Raw genomic sequence first — 17842 nt, 5'->3', positions numbered from 1 at the left:
TTGATGGAGGGGAGGGAGAAGTATGGTTATTGGACGAACCAGACACTCAAGAATGCGGGGATATAGAGCTGGGATGAAGGCCCAAGCAGGTCATGCCGACGTGGATGATGTCTGGATAAAGGGGAGCTATCAACGCGGTGGCGGCAACCACGCTGGGAATGCATCCTGTAGGCCGGCTGCCGCTCTGACCCAAGATTGAATGACAAGAATAGCAGAGTACAAAGACCCGTCAGGTATTTAGACCTGGACTCGACCTGTTTTGTAGTCTTGTCTTGTTCCCACGATCATCGTGGATCATCGTCATCACAAAGAACATCATGAAGTGGAACTCCCTCGCCGCACTTGGGTTTGCTGCCCCGGCCCAAGCGTACCTCCGTTTCGGGTGCGCAACCTTGACGGTTCAGCGCCTTGATCCCATCGTCGAGCCCGGAAAGGTCCCCTCGTCTCATGTCCACCAAATCATTGGCGGGAACGCCTTTAACGCAACCATGGACCCCAAGGTTGACATCGCCGAGAAGGCCACTTGCACCACTTGTTCCTTCAGGTAGGTATCCTTACGTCTCATCGAATGTCATCATCTTCACACCAGGCTAACTCAATTTACAAGCGAGGACTTTACCAACTACTGGACCGCCGTCATGTACTTCAAAGCCCGCAACGGCTCCTACAAGCGCGTGGGACAATACCCCAACGCCCTACTCGGCTCCTTGACAGGGGGCATGACAGTCTACTACCTCCAGCAAGACTTCAACTCCAACGGTAAGCAAAAGATCACCGCCTTCAAGCCCGGCTTCCGCATGACCGTCGGCTCGCCCACCGCCACCAACGGCAACAACCCCGGCCTCCGCTACACCTGCCTCAAGGACGTCATGACCCGCTTCCCCGAAACGGCCGATTTCCCCAAGGAGCCCTGCCCAGCCGGCATCATGGCCATTCACCACTTCCCCGCCTGCTGGGACGGCAAGAATCTCGACAGCCCTAACCACCAAGACCACATGTACAACACCGGCAAGGGTGCCTTCACCAACGCCGGCCCATGCCCCTCCAGCCATCCCGTCCGGATGCCGCAGGTGGCGTTGGAGACAATGTGGGACACCACCCCCTTCAACAACAAGGACCTCTGGCCTACAGATGGCTCTCAGCCTTTTGTCTGGAGTTATGGTGATAGCAAGGGATACGGGACCCATGCCGATTATCTGTTTGGTTGGAAGGGCGATTCTCTGCAGAGAGCCATGGACTCGACGCCGCTGTTGAGCAACGGTATCAAGTCGCAGAGCGTGGCGCAGGCCAATAACTGCAAGCTGCAGACCACGACCGTGAAGGAGAACATCGATGGCTGTAAGTTTTCCCCTCTTGATTGTTTGCTCTGTAGAGAAAGTTCAGACTAACAAGAGTAACAGGGCTTGACAAGCTTCCTGGCATGTGAACGAACTGAAATCCGATATGGAGGGTGTGGAAACGCGTGCGAGAGAGTGTCTGAAGGAACAGTCTTTACATAGTGCCTGATATTGTCTATCGCGAGAACGTATATATCTCGGATGCTGAGTCGTGGCTATTGAAGTCATGGGTAGTGCAAAAACTCGACGCGAACAGCTAAGGTATCCAGGTTCAACTCCAGAGAATCAAACTGTTGCAAACCGTCCATTAGGCCTGCCCCAGGTGACTCTGCACTCGTGTGCTACCTGCAACTGACCCGCCTTGAGATCCTTCGCCCCTTTCGATCCCTTCGGACAAATAGATTCCGGAGCCAGACCCCGTGGTGTATACCTTGTTGGGTCTTCGCATCTCGACCTCTATCCGTGTGATCCGATCGTCTGCACCAACCCCACTCTCGGTGTCAACTCTTACCTCAATATCCCTAACCTCTCTCAAAATCTCGCTGACAGTGGCATCGCCCCTGACACCCCTGAAGATGCCACCGCCGAACACCTTGCCCGTCTCCAAAGGGCTGAGCGTAACCGGCTTCTCAAGCCTCCACCAACCCCAACTGAGACTCGCCACAAAGAGCAACCCCAGTATTGCAACCGCCAACGCTGGGCCCAGATACTGCTTCTCGTTCCAAAACACCAAGACCGGAACCGTTTTGGTGACTTCAAAGCTCTGCCTCTCGGTACCCCTGCCCACTCTCTCGGCCACACGAAACTGCCACTCGTGCAGATTTGCAAGCACATATTCTGTCGGGCTGTCCCAGCTCAGCCCACAGCTGATGAGACTGTGGTTCCCAAAATCCCAAGGCTCAGCCCTGAAGAAGACGTCGGCCAATGTTCCCGGCCCCGGTCCAGCAAAGAGCCATTTCTTGAGGGTCGGATTGAAGGTTGTGGTCGCATTATCGTACATGTGCCCAGAGACAAAGGCTTGCAGGCCAGCGAGCGGACCGACTCCCGAGTTGATCGGCGTGGTGAGGGAGTCACCGGCGGAAATGTATGGTGAAATGATGGGCAGTGACTGATTGAACTTGATAGCAGAGTGATCAAACCACGCGGTGGAATTTTGGATGATGATGGGATGTTCCACCACGGCGGCGGTGATGTTGCAGCGATCGATTTTGACAGTGGCTTGGCAGTTGCCCTCGAGCTTGTCAATGTGTTTGGTCAAGAGAGTGAGTAATGGTTCGGACCGTTCGTCGGCAACTAGCTCGGCTCGGATGTGGAAGACGGTGGCTTTGTGTGAGGCGTTTGTTGACAAGTCCAGGGGTTGGTAGGTAGTAGGGGCACACGTGTACACAAAACCCGCACCGCGGACCGACCCGGAGCAAGTGCCATCGCATACATATCCTTCCGTAGATGGTACAGTGATGGAGTCATTGCGGTACCAGGCTTGGGTTTGCGACATGACCCTCCTGTTGTGAATGACTGTCCTGTCTGACTGCCAGTTTCCCGACCATCCATCGGGTATTCTGTTGGCAATGTCAAAGAACATGTTCTGCTGGACAACCCGGTTCTGAGCCAAGGTGTGGGTTGATCGCTGAAACAGAGGGCCCGAAGAAAACTGAACGAGGTATGCGATGGTACAGATGAGGGTTACTTTGCGAGCTTCGGAGCCGGACTTGATGGCGGGCCAGAAACCGAGACCGCGGCCATGATCCCAGATGTAATGAAGCTGGGAGAGTTGAGTGCCGCCCGAAGCACGGAGCCAGAAACGTACGGCAATGCCTGCGGCCAGAGCAGAGCTGAAAGCCACATTAGAGATGGCCGAAAAGATGGCGAGCCACACAGCCGGGCTGATGCGCCAGGTTGAGACTTCTTGATCGTGAGAGACGGTGACAACGACGGCTGAGCAGATGATACAAATAAGAATGGCCGAGAGCGCCACGATTTCAAGCCAGGGGGTCCATGTGCGGATGGATCTCTTTTCCTTTGGCTTTTCGTGAATATCGACATCTGCCATGGTGATGGAGGGAGCAAATCAATCTGAGGTAGACAGGCAAATCAGATAGCCGGGGAGAACCACGAGGGTGACGACGATCGGGTTTGCCATGAGTGATGGGGTCAGTACTATATAACGAGCCTTCCAGACAAGGCTCCTTCTCGAAGAGGGACAGAGATCTCCTTGCGGGTCATCTAGAATACCAACAGGCAGAAAATACGCATCTCACCCTGTTCTCAGATAATGCACGTACTATACTTACCGGTAAAAGGGTATCATCGGGGTTCAATGCCGCACCGCAACGGCGGGGGGTCTTCAGCTGGTTCTTTCACCCAGCGGTCTTGCCCATGATTGGCCGCGGTTCTGTAGACAAGCTGTAACGATCAACATCCGTCTCGATTATGAGTGGCCACGACGGTTGCACCCAGAAGTGAGCTTAATATGTTGCCGCGGCGCAGCCATTCAGGGGTGTTACTGGCCTAGACCACAGCGACCGGCATTTCCCTTCACATGGACCCTGACGGGCGAGAAGGAGGAGTAGTTCTTGGATCTGTGGATTACCCCGAGAACTTATCATCGAGGCGTGTTTGTGTTATGCCATCTTGTTGTGGTGCAGTGGTAGTGGCAGTGGGTAAGTATGGTTCCCATCGCCAGCCTCGCGATTGAGAGACATGGATAGTCGTGGCTGTTCGTGAGCACTATGGTGTTTTGGCAAGATATCGCAGTGGTCAAAGACGTTGACTGCAAGTGTCCGCCTTTCCAGTCGTGTGGGTTGCAATGAGGAGTTGCATCATGAGTTCTTGGCGGAGGTGTAAAGTTGGATACAACGGTGACGGTCTGCTTGCATCTCGGTCAGTGATGTCTTGAAGGAGCGCAGCGTAGACTCACCAATCCTTGCTCATCACCAGAGAGAAAGTTATCGTAGAGACCTTTTGCTGTTATAAGCGTGAAGACATGTCGGCGATCCCAGGCAATGAAAGCACTTCTAATCAAAAACAGATGAACAGTCGTTGGAGTAAGAATCTCCAGAGTGGACTCTCCGAGAGACTGACTGACTTGGCAGCTCCAGGCGGAATGCGGGGAAGCGGGGTATAGCAAGGGGCAGAACTGGGGTATGACCCTAACCCTGGTCCATGTCACCCGAGTGAGAGCCAGCAGCGCTGGCAATCGTCAACCGTCCGCAACGCGGGGGATGTTGGACCTTGAATCGCACCACGCCCATCCGTTGCCATCAGTCAAACGAACCGAGGCTGGCTTGAATCTTGGCGTTGCACCGCGCGTGACGCCGCCATGGGGCTACCAGTCTTAATCCTGCTCGGCCCTTCCTGAGCATATGCTTGGTCTTGTCCTTTGTTATTCTTCTCAGTCGCCATTGCCAGTGCTTACACTACAAATTCAGGCCAGATTCCAGCGTCGGTGCCGAATCCAACCGAACGAACCGAGCTGACACCGCCTCAAAGCACTGCTTTGCCCCGATACACCCATTCCGAGCGATCCGAGTATCTCCTCTTCGACAATTGCTCGATAACTTCATCCAGTCAACCCAACCACCCCTCTCCAACGACAATGTCCAAACGACACCCGTCCGCGGGCAAGGCCCAAAAGCCCGTCATCATTGTCGGCGCCGGCCTCGCCGGTCTCGTCGCTGCCTTTGAGCTCTCCCGTCTTCGCATTCCCGTCCTTCTCCTCGATCAAGAAAATGCAAACAATGTTGGCGGCCAAGCGTTTTGGTCTTTGGGAGGCATCTTCTGCGTGGACTCTTCCTACCAACGAAGAATGGGCATCAAGGATTCCAGAGAGCTGGCAATGAAGGACTGGTTCAATTCGGCCCAGTTTGACCGCGAGAAGGAGGATTACTGGCCACGAAAGTGGGCGGAGGCATTCGTTAATTTCGCTACTGATGAAATGGAGGACTATGTCAAAGCTCGAGGACTGGGGTTCTTGGTGAACGTTGGCTGGGCTGAAAGAGGTGATGGACGAGCAGATGGTCATGGAAACTCGGTGCCCAGATTCCATTTGACTTGGGGGACTGGCCCTGAGGTTGTTAGGGTCTTTGCCGAGCCAGTGAAGAAGGCCGCCAAGAAGGGGACCATCGAGTTCAGACACCGACACCGTGTCGACGAGATTATTTTGGATGAGCTTACAGGGAGAGCAGTGGGTGTGAAGGGAAGTATACTCGAAGAGGACAACTCTCCTCGAGGTGTCAAGTCGTCAAGAACCGTAGTCGACCAATTTGAGATTCACGGAGCTGCCGTCCTCGTCACATCGGGGGGCATCGGTGGAAATGTTGACAAGGTGAAAGCCGCGTGGCCCGTCGACAGACTGGGCCCCAAGGTCCCCCAAAACTTTGTCATTGGGGTGCCGCACCATGTTGACGGGAGGATGATTGACATTACAGAAAGTGCCGGCGCGAACATCATCAACCGGGATCGCATGTGGCATTACACAGAAGGGTTGGCAAACTGGAACCCCATTTGGCCTGGCCACGGTATTCGTGTGCTGCCTGCACCGTCGTCTCTGTGGCTCGATGCCAACGGCAAGCGGCTGCCCAACCACCTCTTCCCTGGCTGTGACACCCTCGGCACGCTCAAGTATATTTGCTCCACCGGCCACGACTATACTTGGTTTATCACCGACCAGGCTATCGTTGCGCGCGAGTTTGCCCTGTCAGGGTCGGAACAAAACCCAGATGTCACTGGAAAGTCTGTCTGGGGTGTTTTGACACAGCGCGTTCTTTCCAAGAAGGGCACCGTTCCCGTGCAAAACTTCGTCAAGCATGGTGTCGACTTTGTAGTCAAGGACAATCTGGAGGACTTGGTGGAGGGAATGAACCAGCTGGTGGCCAAGATCCCGGGAGGTGTGCCCCTCGACTACCAGAAGATCAAGGACGTGGTCGAGACCCGAGACAGCCAGTTCGACAACCCCTTCTCCAAGGATGCCCAGACCATGCTCATCAACTCGGCGAGAACCTACTGGCCCGATAAGCGCAGCCGCATTGCGCCACCGCACAAGCTGTTGGACAAGAAGAAGAGCGGGCCTCTCATCGCAGTCCGTATGAACCTGTTGACAAGAAAGACACTGGGCGGTATTGAAACAAACTTGAAGAGTCAGGTGATGAAGGCTGATGGCAGCGTCTTCAAGGGTTTGTATGCTGCAGGAGAGGTCGCCGGATTTGGAGGTGGAGGCGTGCACGGCTACAACAGTCTGGAGGGGACATTTTTGGGCGGGTGCATCTTTTCTGGAAGGGCGGCCGGCCTAGGCATTGCAGAAGAACTGGGCTACGATATCAGCAAGGCGAGCAATGTCCGGGCGCGCCTCTGAAGGACCTGTCATGTCGTATAATTGCCCTCGTTAATCACCCCACTGGGGACCCTTGAGTGCAGCTACAAGGGCCCAATATTTATCTCCCATGGCCGCCTTTTCGCCCTCTATTCCCAAGATTGCCACTGCCTTGTCTTCTAATTCTTGAATTTTTCGGTTTCCATGAACCCCGGCTTGATATTTCATCACAAGTGCCCACGCTCTTTGTATTTTCTCCTCAGACAACCCAGCATTGACCAATTTAGGACATTTGATTTTCACTCCTCCGGTATCAAGTTGTGGGGAGCATACAAAGCTCATTGCGTTCTTAGCAGAGGCCTTTGGTCTTTCTTCGGCATCCAGGAAGCCTCGAAAGCGGCTTGGGTCATTCCTCCTCTTTGGAAGTTCTCCGGCGGACAAATGTACCCGCTGCAGAGAAGGGCTTTTATGACCACTGCGACGACCACCATGTATCCTCTCGCCAATCTGCCTAGCCGCGAAGACGGTCAACGGCGGCTGTATCTGCTTCTCTTTGAACCCAAGTTCAAAGGTGAGGTGCAGATCTCGCAAAGACGGAAAGTTGCCTGCATCAGCCAGCACACCAAACGTTGTTTCCGGCCATCTGCCCTCACCGCCATCGCCATGATCCGACTGGCCGTGTTGCCTCTCACACCAAATCCTCAGCTCCCGCAACCGCGGCAGGTTCCTCCCCAAAACCCAGAGATCATCTTCTGTCACGGCAGAACGTGTGATATCCAGTCTCGTCAATGTGTTTCCAAACCACGTAACTGCCTCCACTGGAATGACATCTCCCCCTACAAACGGCAAACTGATGTGCTCCAGTCTTCCCTGTGGCAAGCACCGCAAGAAACGCCAGATCCCTTCAACATAGCCTCTGTTAGCCGAGCCCTCCACTTGCGAGGGCCTCATCCCAGGTCCGTACAGCCCATCCAGCTTCAGATCTCTCAAGGTCCCCAGCTTGGCCGCTAGCTCCACGCTGGCCAATATCTTGTCTGTCCCCATCCACCCCACGTCCAACAGCTGGAGCGTCTCCAGTGCTCCCCAGTAAAATTCTCTGGCCCAGTAGTCGACCTCCGGGGATGTATTTGGTGGATAGCCCTCGGTGTTCCAATTTGATTCGCCTGCCACGGCAGGGCGGCCAAATGGGTAGGCGTGGATTGTAAGATGCTTTAGCCTTTTGGTGGCAAGTTTTTCGGCTGATGTGAAGCCGAACCCAAAGTATTTCTCGTCTAGAGTGCCTGGGCCGCTGGCGCTGCGGTGGTACCAGATGTCGAGAGAAAGCTTTTGCAGATTAGGAGCGTAACAGAGGATGGCTTTTAGGGGGTGAAGGACTTGGCGGGTGTAGTTTGGGATGTAGTAGGTTATGTTGATTTTAAGTGAGGTCAGGTTCGGGGTGAGCGGGTAGGTCAAGAGCTGGGAGAGGAGCTGGAGGAGGCGTGGGTTGGGACGTCGGTCGTCTCTGGTGGTGATGGTGAGGTGAAGGTTGATGGGGGGGCTTTTGGAATTGGTTATTAGGGAGGACAAAGTATCTGGGAGCGGGAGGGCGCTGTGGACGTGCCGGCAATGCCAGTGGATATCACGCAGATTTGGCATCGAGTTGATGAGAGGGGTTGACGATAGGCATGATGGATTGGGATGGTACTGGCCGAAGGCGAGGGGCCAGATCGGGTACCTTTTCACCATTTGATCCATTCCTGGGTCCTGGCTTGGTGTCTTGGGCTTTCGGAGGAACTTCCACTGTCGTGTTTTGTTGGCGTGGGTTATTGGTTGCACTGAGAGAGGTTCTCCCCCAACACTGGGGATGGAGACGTCGAGTGTGCGAATGGCAGACAAGAGGTCGATGCGTTGCATGTATTGTAGACGGTGAGCCACTGCACGGCCAGGTGAGCTGTCCTCGCTCCAAATCTCGAAGATGGGACTTGTCAGCGTAATCTTGGTGTGCCTGGTGAAGTCAAGAGCGAGGAGGCGGTGTTGGAGGCAATGAGCCTTGACATAGAGATCGGAGCAGACCAGCGCAACACTGAATAAATCCTGTGGACTGCTGTCATCGACAATCTCGATGATGTGTAGGACAAGCTCATCGGCCAACCGAGAGAATGATGGCAAATGAGGATCGGCCGCACGAGGTGTGCGGGCTAAAATGACTGTCGGCTGCCGTCGAAATAGACTATTCCGAAGTCTGGAGCGTATCGTAGGTGCCATGTTGCAGGTGGTGAGGATGGTACACTACGGCAATAGCAATTCAGAGCAATGAAACTGAATTGAAGCTGGACGTATCCCCTCGCTTGGCCATGCTGTTTATGTAAATGACCTACCTAGCCCATAGGATTGCAGATTGGCCCAGGGATTAGGTATCTTTCCCACACTGAGAGTCTTTCTGAGCAAGCCCACTCTTGGGCCATTTGAAGGTGTCCCTGCCCCATTTGCTCTGCCCCAAGACTTGTAGAAGACTGACGACTATGGCCCAAGCTCGCGCAGGCAGTTTTCATTTCTGTGCATACTTCTTCCATACTTTGATATTTTTCTGAACAATGTCATTATTGTATCCCAATACCAAGGGTGACTGACACAAGTTGGGACGACCATGCAGAGAGTTCACACGGTTTTTTCACGAGTTGGGACAGATTCAAACGTTACCGGCAGTTTGAGAAGGTGCGCCTGAGGAGGACCAATGTTAGTCTCATAGGAATCACATGAAGGCTGCCCTCAGGGGGCTTCAAGGCAGTCGGAACCTCAATTCTGGAAATGAGACACTGTTCTTACTGCATACAAAGCTTTTCATCGTGGTACACAGATCCGTTCCTAAGGGGGTGGTCCTTTCAGCTCTGCAAATAATTCACAGGCGGTTTTATTATGCCACACATCCTCTGGCGAAAGACAAGTTATCAAACTTAGACACAAGTACTACAGCGCAGCCTAGATCCAGTCTACTCTTAAAATAATCCTAAATATAGGACAAGGCATCTGACTCATCATCTGTGTCAGACAAGTTTCCAAGGTACCTCAAAGCTTCAAGGGCTCAGGGGGTCAGGGGTAGACCCACCTAACATATCACTTAGGGCTTTTATACACGCTAGAAAAGAAATAGTAAATATATAAATCAACGCATCTTTATTACTCAGCGCAGGCTACTAGTAAGTAGCTAGGTATATAATAGGCAAAGCTAAAATCATTGCAGTTCCAACTAGGTACTCAGTGCTTTTCCTGCAAGCCTTGCATGTCGAGTCTGTTTCCATCATCAGTTGTTTCGTTTTGCCTCAAGCTCGCCACCCAGTCATCACTTCAAAATACCAACACACTTTTAAACAACACTTCTACTGATCCACATACTCCTCAGGCTACGCCAGGGTAGGCGTCTCGAATCCTCAGGTAGTCGTTCCTCTGCTGTAGAGTTGGTGAGCTTCCCACAATCTCGCGAAGATCCCGCTGGCCTGCTTCACGGCGCAACGTATGCCGGAACCACTCTTCTCCATTCCTTGTCGGCACCAATTTCTTCCCAATAACTCGGTACAGTTCATCGTAGCGAATCCCACATTCAGGAGCCCAGCCTCCGCCGGTCTGACCTTGGCCACGGAGGGCTCTCACAGGCTGTCTGGTGTCAATCGACTTGTTGAGAGCCTGGGTACCGACCGATGTGGTAGCTACCCCCATGTTGTCAGTGGAGTAATACAAAACCTCACCATCATCCTTTTCAATCTCATGATACTTGTTGTTGCGGCCGGATATGACGATCGAATAGACTCCCATCGATGCCGAGCCGAAGATCCCCCCCTGGCTTCTTCCATGTACCCCGTGGAAAAGTGCTACCAGCTGGAAAGGCCACCAATCACCAGGGGTCAAATGGCCCTCTCCAATGAACGCGGCATTGACCTTTTCGTGCTTGTAGGCCGGGTTCAGCTTGTACGTCAGACCTTTTCTGGGGCTTCGGTAGCAAACCACGCCGTGCATGATTCCGCCTTTGCCGTAGATTGGGTGATTGACGGGAGGCTGAGGGATGACACTGACACCGGCTGCCCTGTTTCCGCGGCTTGACGCTCGCCCCGGAGAGCGGGGTGAGACAATACGAGACTGACCCGTGTCCACGTCGGTGCGAACGTCACTAGCATAGCCCTCGTCGCCTTGGCCCCAGTTGTCTTCCTCACGCCTCAAACGAACCGCATTAGCCGCCTCTTTGATATCAGGGGGAATGCCGAGGTTTGTCGAGTTGCGGACTAAGTTCATGATCTGGTCGAGGTGATGGACATTCCTGAACGACGGCCTGACCACGGCATCGAACTCCAGCCACTAGAAGAAGGCTCTCGCGGACTCCTGATAGAGCTTGAGTTGGTCCGCGCTGACGTCGGTCCTGCCGGGCTTGGATTTGGTGACCAGCATCGTGACCTGCCTCACACCCTCAGACAGGCTGCCAGTCCAGATTTGGACTTGCTGAGAAGCTGGGTCCGGATCTGAAGGCTCGCTGACAGATGGGGACCCCGATGCTTCGTTCTGTCCAGACGTGCTTGATGCCACGCCGGGGTCTGTCTGAACCTGAACGGCCGTGGTTTCGGTAACCGGTGCCTCCATTACGACCTTCTCAGCCGCAGATGCCTGGACTTCCTGCGCTGCTGCCAACAGGTCGGCACGCATCCGTGGCGATCTAATAGGCGGAATAACCCGTCTTCTTGATGGAACTGCCTACTACAGTGTTAGCGCAATGGTAGGATTAACCATAAGTCAAGACATACCGCATTCAACACCTGAGGGCGCCGATTACTACCTCTTGAGTTGACGTGACCGCCTCGACTGTGGTCGCGCGACTCGCGATAATTCTTCGGAGTAGGCATCAGTAACTGAGGCTGGGAGAAGGTCAGTGATGTGGAATAAATAACCTGGAAGGCTGGACTGATGGTAATAGGAGCTGAGACTGGCAAATTTCAATGCTTAGACTAGTAGGGGTGAAACTTGAAACTTGAAAAGCTTGAACTTGAGGCAAGAAATAATATCTGGAGATATACAAAAGGTGTGGAATGTATGAAAAGTCAATATATGAAATAGGGGATTATGGGTGGACGTTAGTATCAAGATGCGATACTGTCCTTCAAAAGTGTGAGTAGAGGTTAGGCTGGAAGTAAAAAGGTAGAGAATGCTAATATATAACTAAAAGCTCTTAAGAAAAGAAGATAGATGGCTGGGAGGGCGCGAGATAGGTAATGCGTAGACTAAAGGAGAGAAAATAGGTAGAGAATACTGGGAGTGTGGAGACTAGAAGAAGGAAGACACATAATAAGGAATAGCGCTGGAACAAAATATAAGAAATAAAGATACAGAATGAAAAGAATATTTGGATAAAAAAAGAAGGATTGGGAATGCTGAGATAACACATGAATATATAGAATGAAGGAAAGAAAGAGCATGGGAATGCTGAGATAGGGCTTGGAATAAATGGATAAGAAGTAAAGTAGGATACTTGATAAGACTATGAAGTCGTCCCGCCCTAACTTGGCGATTAAGAATTATAACAAAAATATAACTAGAGAAGGAAAGAAAAGAGGATGCTGGGATAGCGGAAGGTTAGACTAAGAGAGAAAAAGAGGCAGGAAAGACTGGTACGGAGTTTAGACTGGAATACACCTAGACAGAGGATACCGTACTGGAATAGAGCTGGGTCGTCAAGACTCCAAAGCCACCCTGTGCCTTTCGCCTTCGCCGGGTAGTGTATTAAAAACAGTAGGAAATGCTTAAACTAGAGAATGAAGGATAGAGAATATCGGGATAGAGCTTAGAATAAAAAAAGGTGATAGATAGAGAGGACTGGGATGAAGTTTGGGTCGTCAAGACTCCAAGAACGCCCAATCTCATCCGCCTTCGCCGGGTGGCGTGCCGAGAACAAGAGGTAATGCTCAAAATGAAAGAAGAAAGACAGAGAATACTAGAATAAATTTTAAATTGAAAAAGAAAAAAAAGAAATGGGTGGACAATGTGAGTAGAAAACCCAGACTATAAGAAAGAGAAAGACATGGAATGCTGGGACAGAGCTCAGATTAAATGGGAAAAAAGACAGAATGTTGGGATATAGCTGGGATTAGACAGAAAAGGAGAGAGAGGATATATACTAAGAATGCTGCATAAGGACCATAGATAAATATTTATGCATGGTGCTGCATAGGCGTGTAATTAAATACATGCACAATAATACATACCACGATTTATGTGAGGTTGTGCGGTGTAAGTGCGGCTGGTGGTATGTAAGAAAGGGCGATTTGTGTAAGGACGCTGAGAGGAGTATGGCGAGCCGGCGAGAATGGAGATCCCTGAAAAGGGAGGCGCGATTTGCCTCGCCTTTCTGTAACGGGCAGGTAGGACGAGGGAAGGCGACGACGATGTGCAAATTGTGGAAGGTGTGGAAGGAGTTGGTATTTGGGGATAAGAGCCAGCGCGGTGAGGTGTGTGTGTGAAAATGTGGCCAAAATGAAGAGTGTGCGGCAGGGCAAACGAGTCCAGACCTCGTGATAGCGCGTGTTCCTGATTCTCACCACGCCCTGAGGGATATGCCGCTCGATGTGTGTGGCCTTTCGAACAGGAGATAGTCTCAGGGAGGCCTCAAGTGGTGGCAAAGGGGATGCCTGATTCTGTGTATGATTGATATCTATTGGTTGGAGGAGTTAATATTATGCCTTCAGGTCATCAATCATCAGTCTACGTGAAGGGCAGCAATTAAGCTGAACACTTTGATTATCTCTATGGTGGGTATTCATGAGCAGCTAGATCTTTATGAAAAGCTTGCATGTCCTAAGGTGTATGTTCCCTTCGATGTGATTCCCAGCCCTCAAAAGGGCTGGTTTCCATGGACAACTTCAATGGGCAAGGGATCATGATTCTGGGAAATCTCCTTGGGTTTGAGTGCCCAGAGGCACAGTGAAGGATAGGGATAAGAGGGAAAATCAAGTAGAGAGAAGATATGACAAGACGTGAAGCTGGTCTTACAGTGACAGGGCTGGCAGTGTAGTTGATGATGTGCGACGTGAGATGCGCGTACGAGGCATAACGTGAGAGAAAAGAGGGAGGATGAATGATAATGCGAGGCTGCTATTTGCCCCGAGTCACAGTAAGAGGGAGGTGTGCACTCGGATAGTAGCACAAAGAAGTTCGAACTTTGGTACGTAAGAAAGAAATTTATAAGATGAAAAATAGAAGGAAACTGGTGCTTAAATAGTGAAATAATAAAGTAATTGAATTAAACAATGAAATAAATAAATATTTGCTTATTTAATAATAATTGAATATTAACTTATCATTAATTTAATATTCTAGCTTGGCTGCATAATTTCACTAGCTGGTAGCTGAATCTGGCGGAAATGTCACCCTCCTTTTCAACAAGAAAAGAGGTCGAGATGTTTGGTCTGGCCAATGAGCATCCTGAAATGCAGTTTTTATCCTCTCTCTGTTGCCACGCAGGTTGCAACAAAAACTTGTTACTGCCTCCCCAATTAACCAGGGGTTACTGTATGTAAAAAAGATTGACCTATCACATTGAGCGGCGCTTGTGAAGATGATTGTACAACCCTCTAGGATGATAAACGTTCGTCTGGTACTTGCCAAGGCCACCTAACAAGGGGCTACAGGGGGGAGGACTCTCAATAAAACCAGGCTTGAATGCCAGAAATTGGCCAGTATTTTGTTAGGGTAGCCGAGGCCAGGCCAAGGCCAGGTATCTTCACTTAACAGGAAATATTAGCCTAAGCGTCGAAGGCAGTGGAAATGCAAGGCCAAGTACACTCCCACAGAAAATACTAGAAGAGTGGCCTGGTGTGACACTTTCGTAGGTAGCTCCCCCCCCTTACTGTGGCCCTAGAAAGTCATGAAAAATAACGTTGTGACCCTGGAGTATGGTAATTGGACAGATATGTCGAACATGGTGAAGATCGCCTCTCCCCGAGCAAGTCAGTCTATGAGTCAACCTATGAGTCAAGGTATCATAAAGTAGTCCAGGATTGGCGTGGCGCATATTTTGTAGTTATACACCAGATAGTCTAAAGTCTAGAGGGTGCAGTGTATTGCACAGATAGCAAATTATCCTAGGACCTAGCCCTCCCTATGTGACAGTCCGACTCGATACAATTAAATATGGCGATTGAAAGTTAAAAAAAGCTCATGTCGTTGGCCGACGTGCATAGAATGAAGACAGGATAATAGAATTATAATCAATTGTGTGAATAAACATGTCTGATATTGCTATCCATCCAAAACAACAAACAGCCACCAACGCCTACGCTATGTGGAACCCATATCAACTCACTAGCATTAATACCCCAGCGGCGTGAGACCAGCTCTAAAAGGCCTCTGGAGGTTCTTGACTTGCGTATCCTTCACCCTCCACACCCCTTTGGTTCTCTCATCAGCCAACTGATGACCCGTCCCATCTGCCAAGCGATGGAATACCTCAAAATCATCCGCTGAAATGGACTGAAAGAGCAGCGGCTCCCATGTCTCGCCCCTTGACTCTTCAAAAGCCCTCATCAGTCTCTGCGCTTTTTCGATCTTGGTCTTCTCCCGCGTGACAGCCTCGAGATTACCCATGGCCATCCCATTCAGCACCTTGCCCCACGCCTTACGGCTCTCCCAGTCATCTTGCTGCTCCACCGGAACGATATCCATGGGCACCGGCTCATTCTCCACCGCGTCATGCTTGAACATCTCCAGGACCTCCCCAGTTTGCGCATCCTTGACCACCCACCCGTCGCTCCAGACTCCCGAGAGAGTGTAAATGGCCCTCTGTTTGGTATCATCCTTCTTGTACACCTTTGCCTCAAAGGAGTTCCTCTTTCCCCTGATCATCCCCTCTCCGGAGAACTTGATTTGAGACACGTACCCGCCACTCGAGTGCAGGGTATACGTCCCAGTGATCTCTGGGTACATGCACCCGCCCAAGAATCCTCTGATCTTCACATCTGGCAGCGGCACCAAATGATCCTCGTCATATCGATCAATGTGCACCATTGCATGCCCAACCTGTCTAATGTTCACGTTTCCGTTGAATGTCATCTCCACCCTAGCGTACCCGTCGGCCCTGACACCGTTTTGACGGTCGATGACGTGCATCGCTGTAATGGGGGGATGGTGAGATACCTGCTCGGCGATAAGCTCGGTGCTTGCCTTGTTTTCCTCGTCGGTCCACGACGCGAGGAATAGCTCTCCGAGAAAGGCGTTCAGGGGCTTCTTGATCGAGACGGCTTGCGGGCCAGGGGAACCGGCGACGTAGAGTTGGCTCTTGAGAGCAACGAGGAACCATTTGAGGACGAGCAGGGAGCGTTTCTCGGGGAGGGGCTCGTGGGCAGGGGCGGCAAAGACGGCAGGACGCTGGGCCCAGCAGTGGCCGACTTCAACGACGGACGAGGGAGCGAGGAGGGAGGGAGGTCCGGTGACGTTGGCGAGATCGCCCTTGACTGTTCCGAGAAACTATAGCAATGTTAGCATCGTGGCAGACGAGGGAAAGGATAAGGGCACGAACCTTGACCAGCTCTCGCAGGCGGGAAGACACCGTCTTGCTGTCCATGATTAATGACTATTCGGGGTGTATTAATAGAGATAAGGCCGTAAAAGCATGAATCGAGAGTGAAAAACGACAGAATTAAGAAGTTCAAAGATAGGCTAAAGGAAACAAAATGGGATGTTGTGCCAGCCAACCGGTCAACGGTCGGTCGTAATGAATGTATCCTTCCTCCCTTCGTGGTATGCCAAAGCAGAAACTGCCCAAAAAAAAAGACCTCAAAGACAGAGACCCAAGGGGCCGCTGTGTAGGTCGAACAAAGGTATTTATTTCTGCTGCCAGGCGAGAGACAAGGAAGAAGATCTTGTTTCAATGTTTCACCTGTGTCTCAACTGCTTGGCGGGGGTGTTGTTGCTACTTCTGGGCGGTGGATGCTGCTGTCACGTTCTCCTCTCATGCAAACGACTGCGCACTGGTGAGAAGCCCAGAAAGAAGACAGGGAAAAGACGGGAGTAATATACCCCTCATATCGGTGTCGTACAGAGCGATATGCGGCCGGTGCTGACGATGCAGGACCTTTCTGGTGGCCGGATAGGTAGTTGATGAAGCTCCCGGGTCCGTCCAAAGACGGTGCCGTGGGACTGCCGCTAATATGGACTCAACCAAACACTACAGGGCGCGGCAGCACCCCCGCGCCACAAACCACCTGACTGCGCAAACCCCCCGCATCCCGTCCCAACGGGCATGTCATCAAGAGGTTCCAAAAGCGTCGATGATCATGTCCACCTACGGCGGAGCTGGAGATGGGCACCAGCGTTTGTTCATGGAGCCGTGCAGTGGATCGGATGTCTTAGCTACTGATTCGTTTGGACTCGCTACCCGCTGCCCGCCCCGACTTTCCACAGGCACTCTGGGCTTCCGGCAGTCTGGTTCGCCATCAGAGCTCAGGGAGGGCCGCGCGTTACGCCGAATTCTGCAGCAAGACGCGCGGGAGTGTGGCAGAAGCAGAGTAGGCGAGTAATCTGCGCTGGATCTCCCGTCCTTCAAGTGTTTCAAGGCCATCGACCGCACGACCACCCTCAGAACCGCAGCATACTTGGGTAACCTGTCGATTGGGTGTGACAAAGGAATGCCAAGACAAAAATCGACACAAATGTAATATTCCCATCTCGTTGCATCATCACACGCAAGTTCACCAGACGACGACGTTGGCTTGGGTTTAGGTGGGTTTCTCATACACAATCATATATCCAAAATCTTCCAGCGCCATGCAAAAAGTCTTGATTCCGGACCATTAACCAGCCTGACCTGTGCACGGCGTCTCCTTCCATACAATTGTCTCACGTCCATCCTCGCCCAGCACAGTCGCAAAGTGTTTATTGAGATGCTCCAATCCGTTCTCAATCACTCCCTCCTTTTGACCATGGTCTTCATCGGCACCGGGGCCCAGTAGTTGCCGTAGGTAACTGATCACAGACTCGCCCTGGTTATTCCTGCGGTGAATGTTCACACCTGGACTCAAGATTTTGAACAAGCAACAATATTTCCATATAAACTGTCGGCGCTGTAACATGTCGGTTGTCACGGCCGTGTCAGCCCCTGATTCCATCACCAATTGGATTATGCTGGGACCTCAGTGGCACTTGGCCGGTGTCTGGTACCCTGCATAGCTGTACCTACGATCCGCCT

General features: G+C 51.8%; 7 protein-coding genes across 7 annotated transcripts; 2 read left to right on the top strand and 5 right to left on the bottom strand.

Moving 5' to 3' along the window:
- Positions 1–317: 317 nt before the first annotated feature.
- On the top strand, positions 318–1651 carry QC761_0072930 (uncharacterized protein; the record flags this gene model as incomplete). Its single annotated transcript, XM_062872731.1, has 3 exons — positions 318–544; positions 590–1338; positions 1401–1651. 3 exons carry the CDS (start codon positions 318–320, stop codon positions 1424–1426), a joined length of 1002 nt encoding a protein of 333 aa, XP_062730310.1. The 3' UTR covers positions 1427–1651.
- On the bottom strand, positions 1645–3387 carry QC761_502870 (uncharacterized protein; the record flags this gene model as incomplete). The annotated part of the gene is made up of 1 exon (XM_062879522.1): positions 1645–3387. One exon carries the CDS (start codon positions 3385–3387, stop codon positions 1645–1647), a length of 1743 nt encoding a protein of 580 aa, XP_062730309.1.
- Positions 3388–4932: 1545 nt separating this feature from the next.
- Positions 4933–6687, top strand: QC761_502880 (uncharacterized protein; the record flags this gene model as incomplete). Its single annotated transcript, XM_062879523.1, has 1 exon — positions 4933–6687. The coding sequence occupies one exon, from the start codon at positions 4933–4935 to the stop codon at positions 6685–6687; it is 1755 nt and encodes a 584-aa protein (XP_062730308.1).
- A 30-nt stretch (positions 6688–6717) lies between these two features.
- On the bottom strand, positions 6718–8538 carry QC761_502890 (uncharacterized protein; the record flags this gene model as incomplete). The annotated part of the gene is made up of 2 exons (XM_062879524.1): positions 6718–7152; positions 7177–8538. The coding sequence occupies 2 exons, from the start codon at positions 8536–8538 to the stop codon at positions 6718–6720; spliced, it is 1797 nt and encodes a 598-aa protein (XP_062730307.1).
- A 1234-nt stretch (positions 8539–9772) lies between these two features.
- QC761_0072890 (uncharacterized protein) lies at positions 9773–10908 on the bottom strand (the record flags this gene model as incomplete). Its single annotated transcript, XM_062872730.1, has 1 exon — positions 9773–10908. One exon carries the CDS (start codon positions 10906–10908, stop codon positions 10021–10023), a length of 888 nt encoding a protein of 295 aa, XP_062730306.1. The 3' UTR covers positions 9773–10020.
- Positions 10909–10971: 63 nt separating this feature from the next.
- Positions 10972–11510, bottom strand: QC761_0072880 (uncharacterized protein; the record flags this gene model as incomplete). Its single annotated transcript, XM_062872729.1, has 2 exons — positions 10972–11361; positions 11412–11510. 2 exons carry the CDS (start codon positions 11508–11510, stop codon positions 10972–10974), a joined length of 489 nt encoding a protein of 162 aa, XP_062730305.1.
- A 3329-nt stretch (positions 11511–14839) lies between these two features.
- QC761_502910 (uncharacterized protein) lies at positions 14840–16734 on the bottom strand. Its single transcript, XM_062879525.1, has 3 exons — positions 16675–16734; positions 16175–16618; positions 14840–16122 (listed from the first exon to the last, which is right to left on the bottom strand). Exons 2-3 carry the CDS (start codon positions 16217–16219, stop codon positions 14968–14970), a joined length of 1200 nt encoding a protein of 399 aa, XP_062730304.1. The 5' UTR covers positions 16220–16618; positions 16675–16734; the 3' UTR covers positions 14840–14967.
- Positions 16735–17842: the final 1108 nt, after the last annotated feature.

The sequence above is a fragment of the Podospora bellae-mahoneyi genome, chromosome 5 (genome assembly GCF_035222275.1).
Source record: "Podospora bellae-mahoneyi strain CBS 112042 chromosome 5, whole genome shotgun sequence".
NCBI lineage: Eukaryota > Fungi > Ascomycota > Sordariomycetes > Sordariales > Podosporaceae > Podospora > Podospora bellae-mahoneyi.
This window is presented reverse-complemented; position numbering and strand designations above follow the sequence as displayed.

Bases quoted from the DNA above. Each gene is read 5' to 3' on its own strand.
- QC761_502910 (XM_062879525.1), bottom strand. From the start codon at position 16,219: ATGGACAGCAAGACGGTGTCTTCCCGCCTGCGAGAGCTGGTCAAG. The intron at 16,123-16,174 runs GTTCGTGCCCTT...ACATTGCTATAG, and splicing joins GCCTGCGAGAGCTGGTCAAG to TTTCTCGGAACAGTCAAGGG.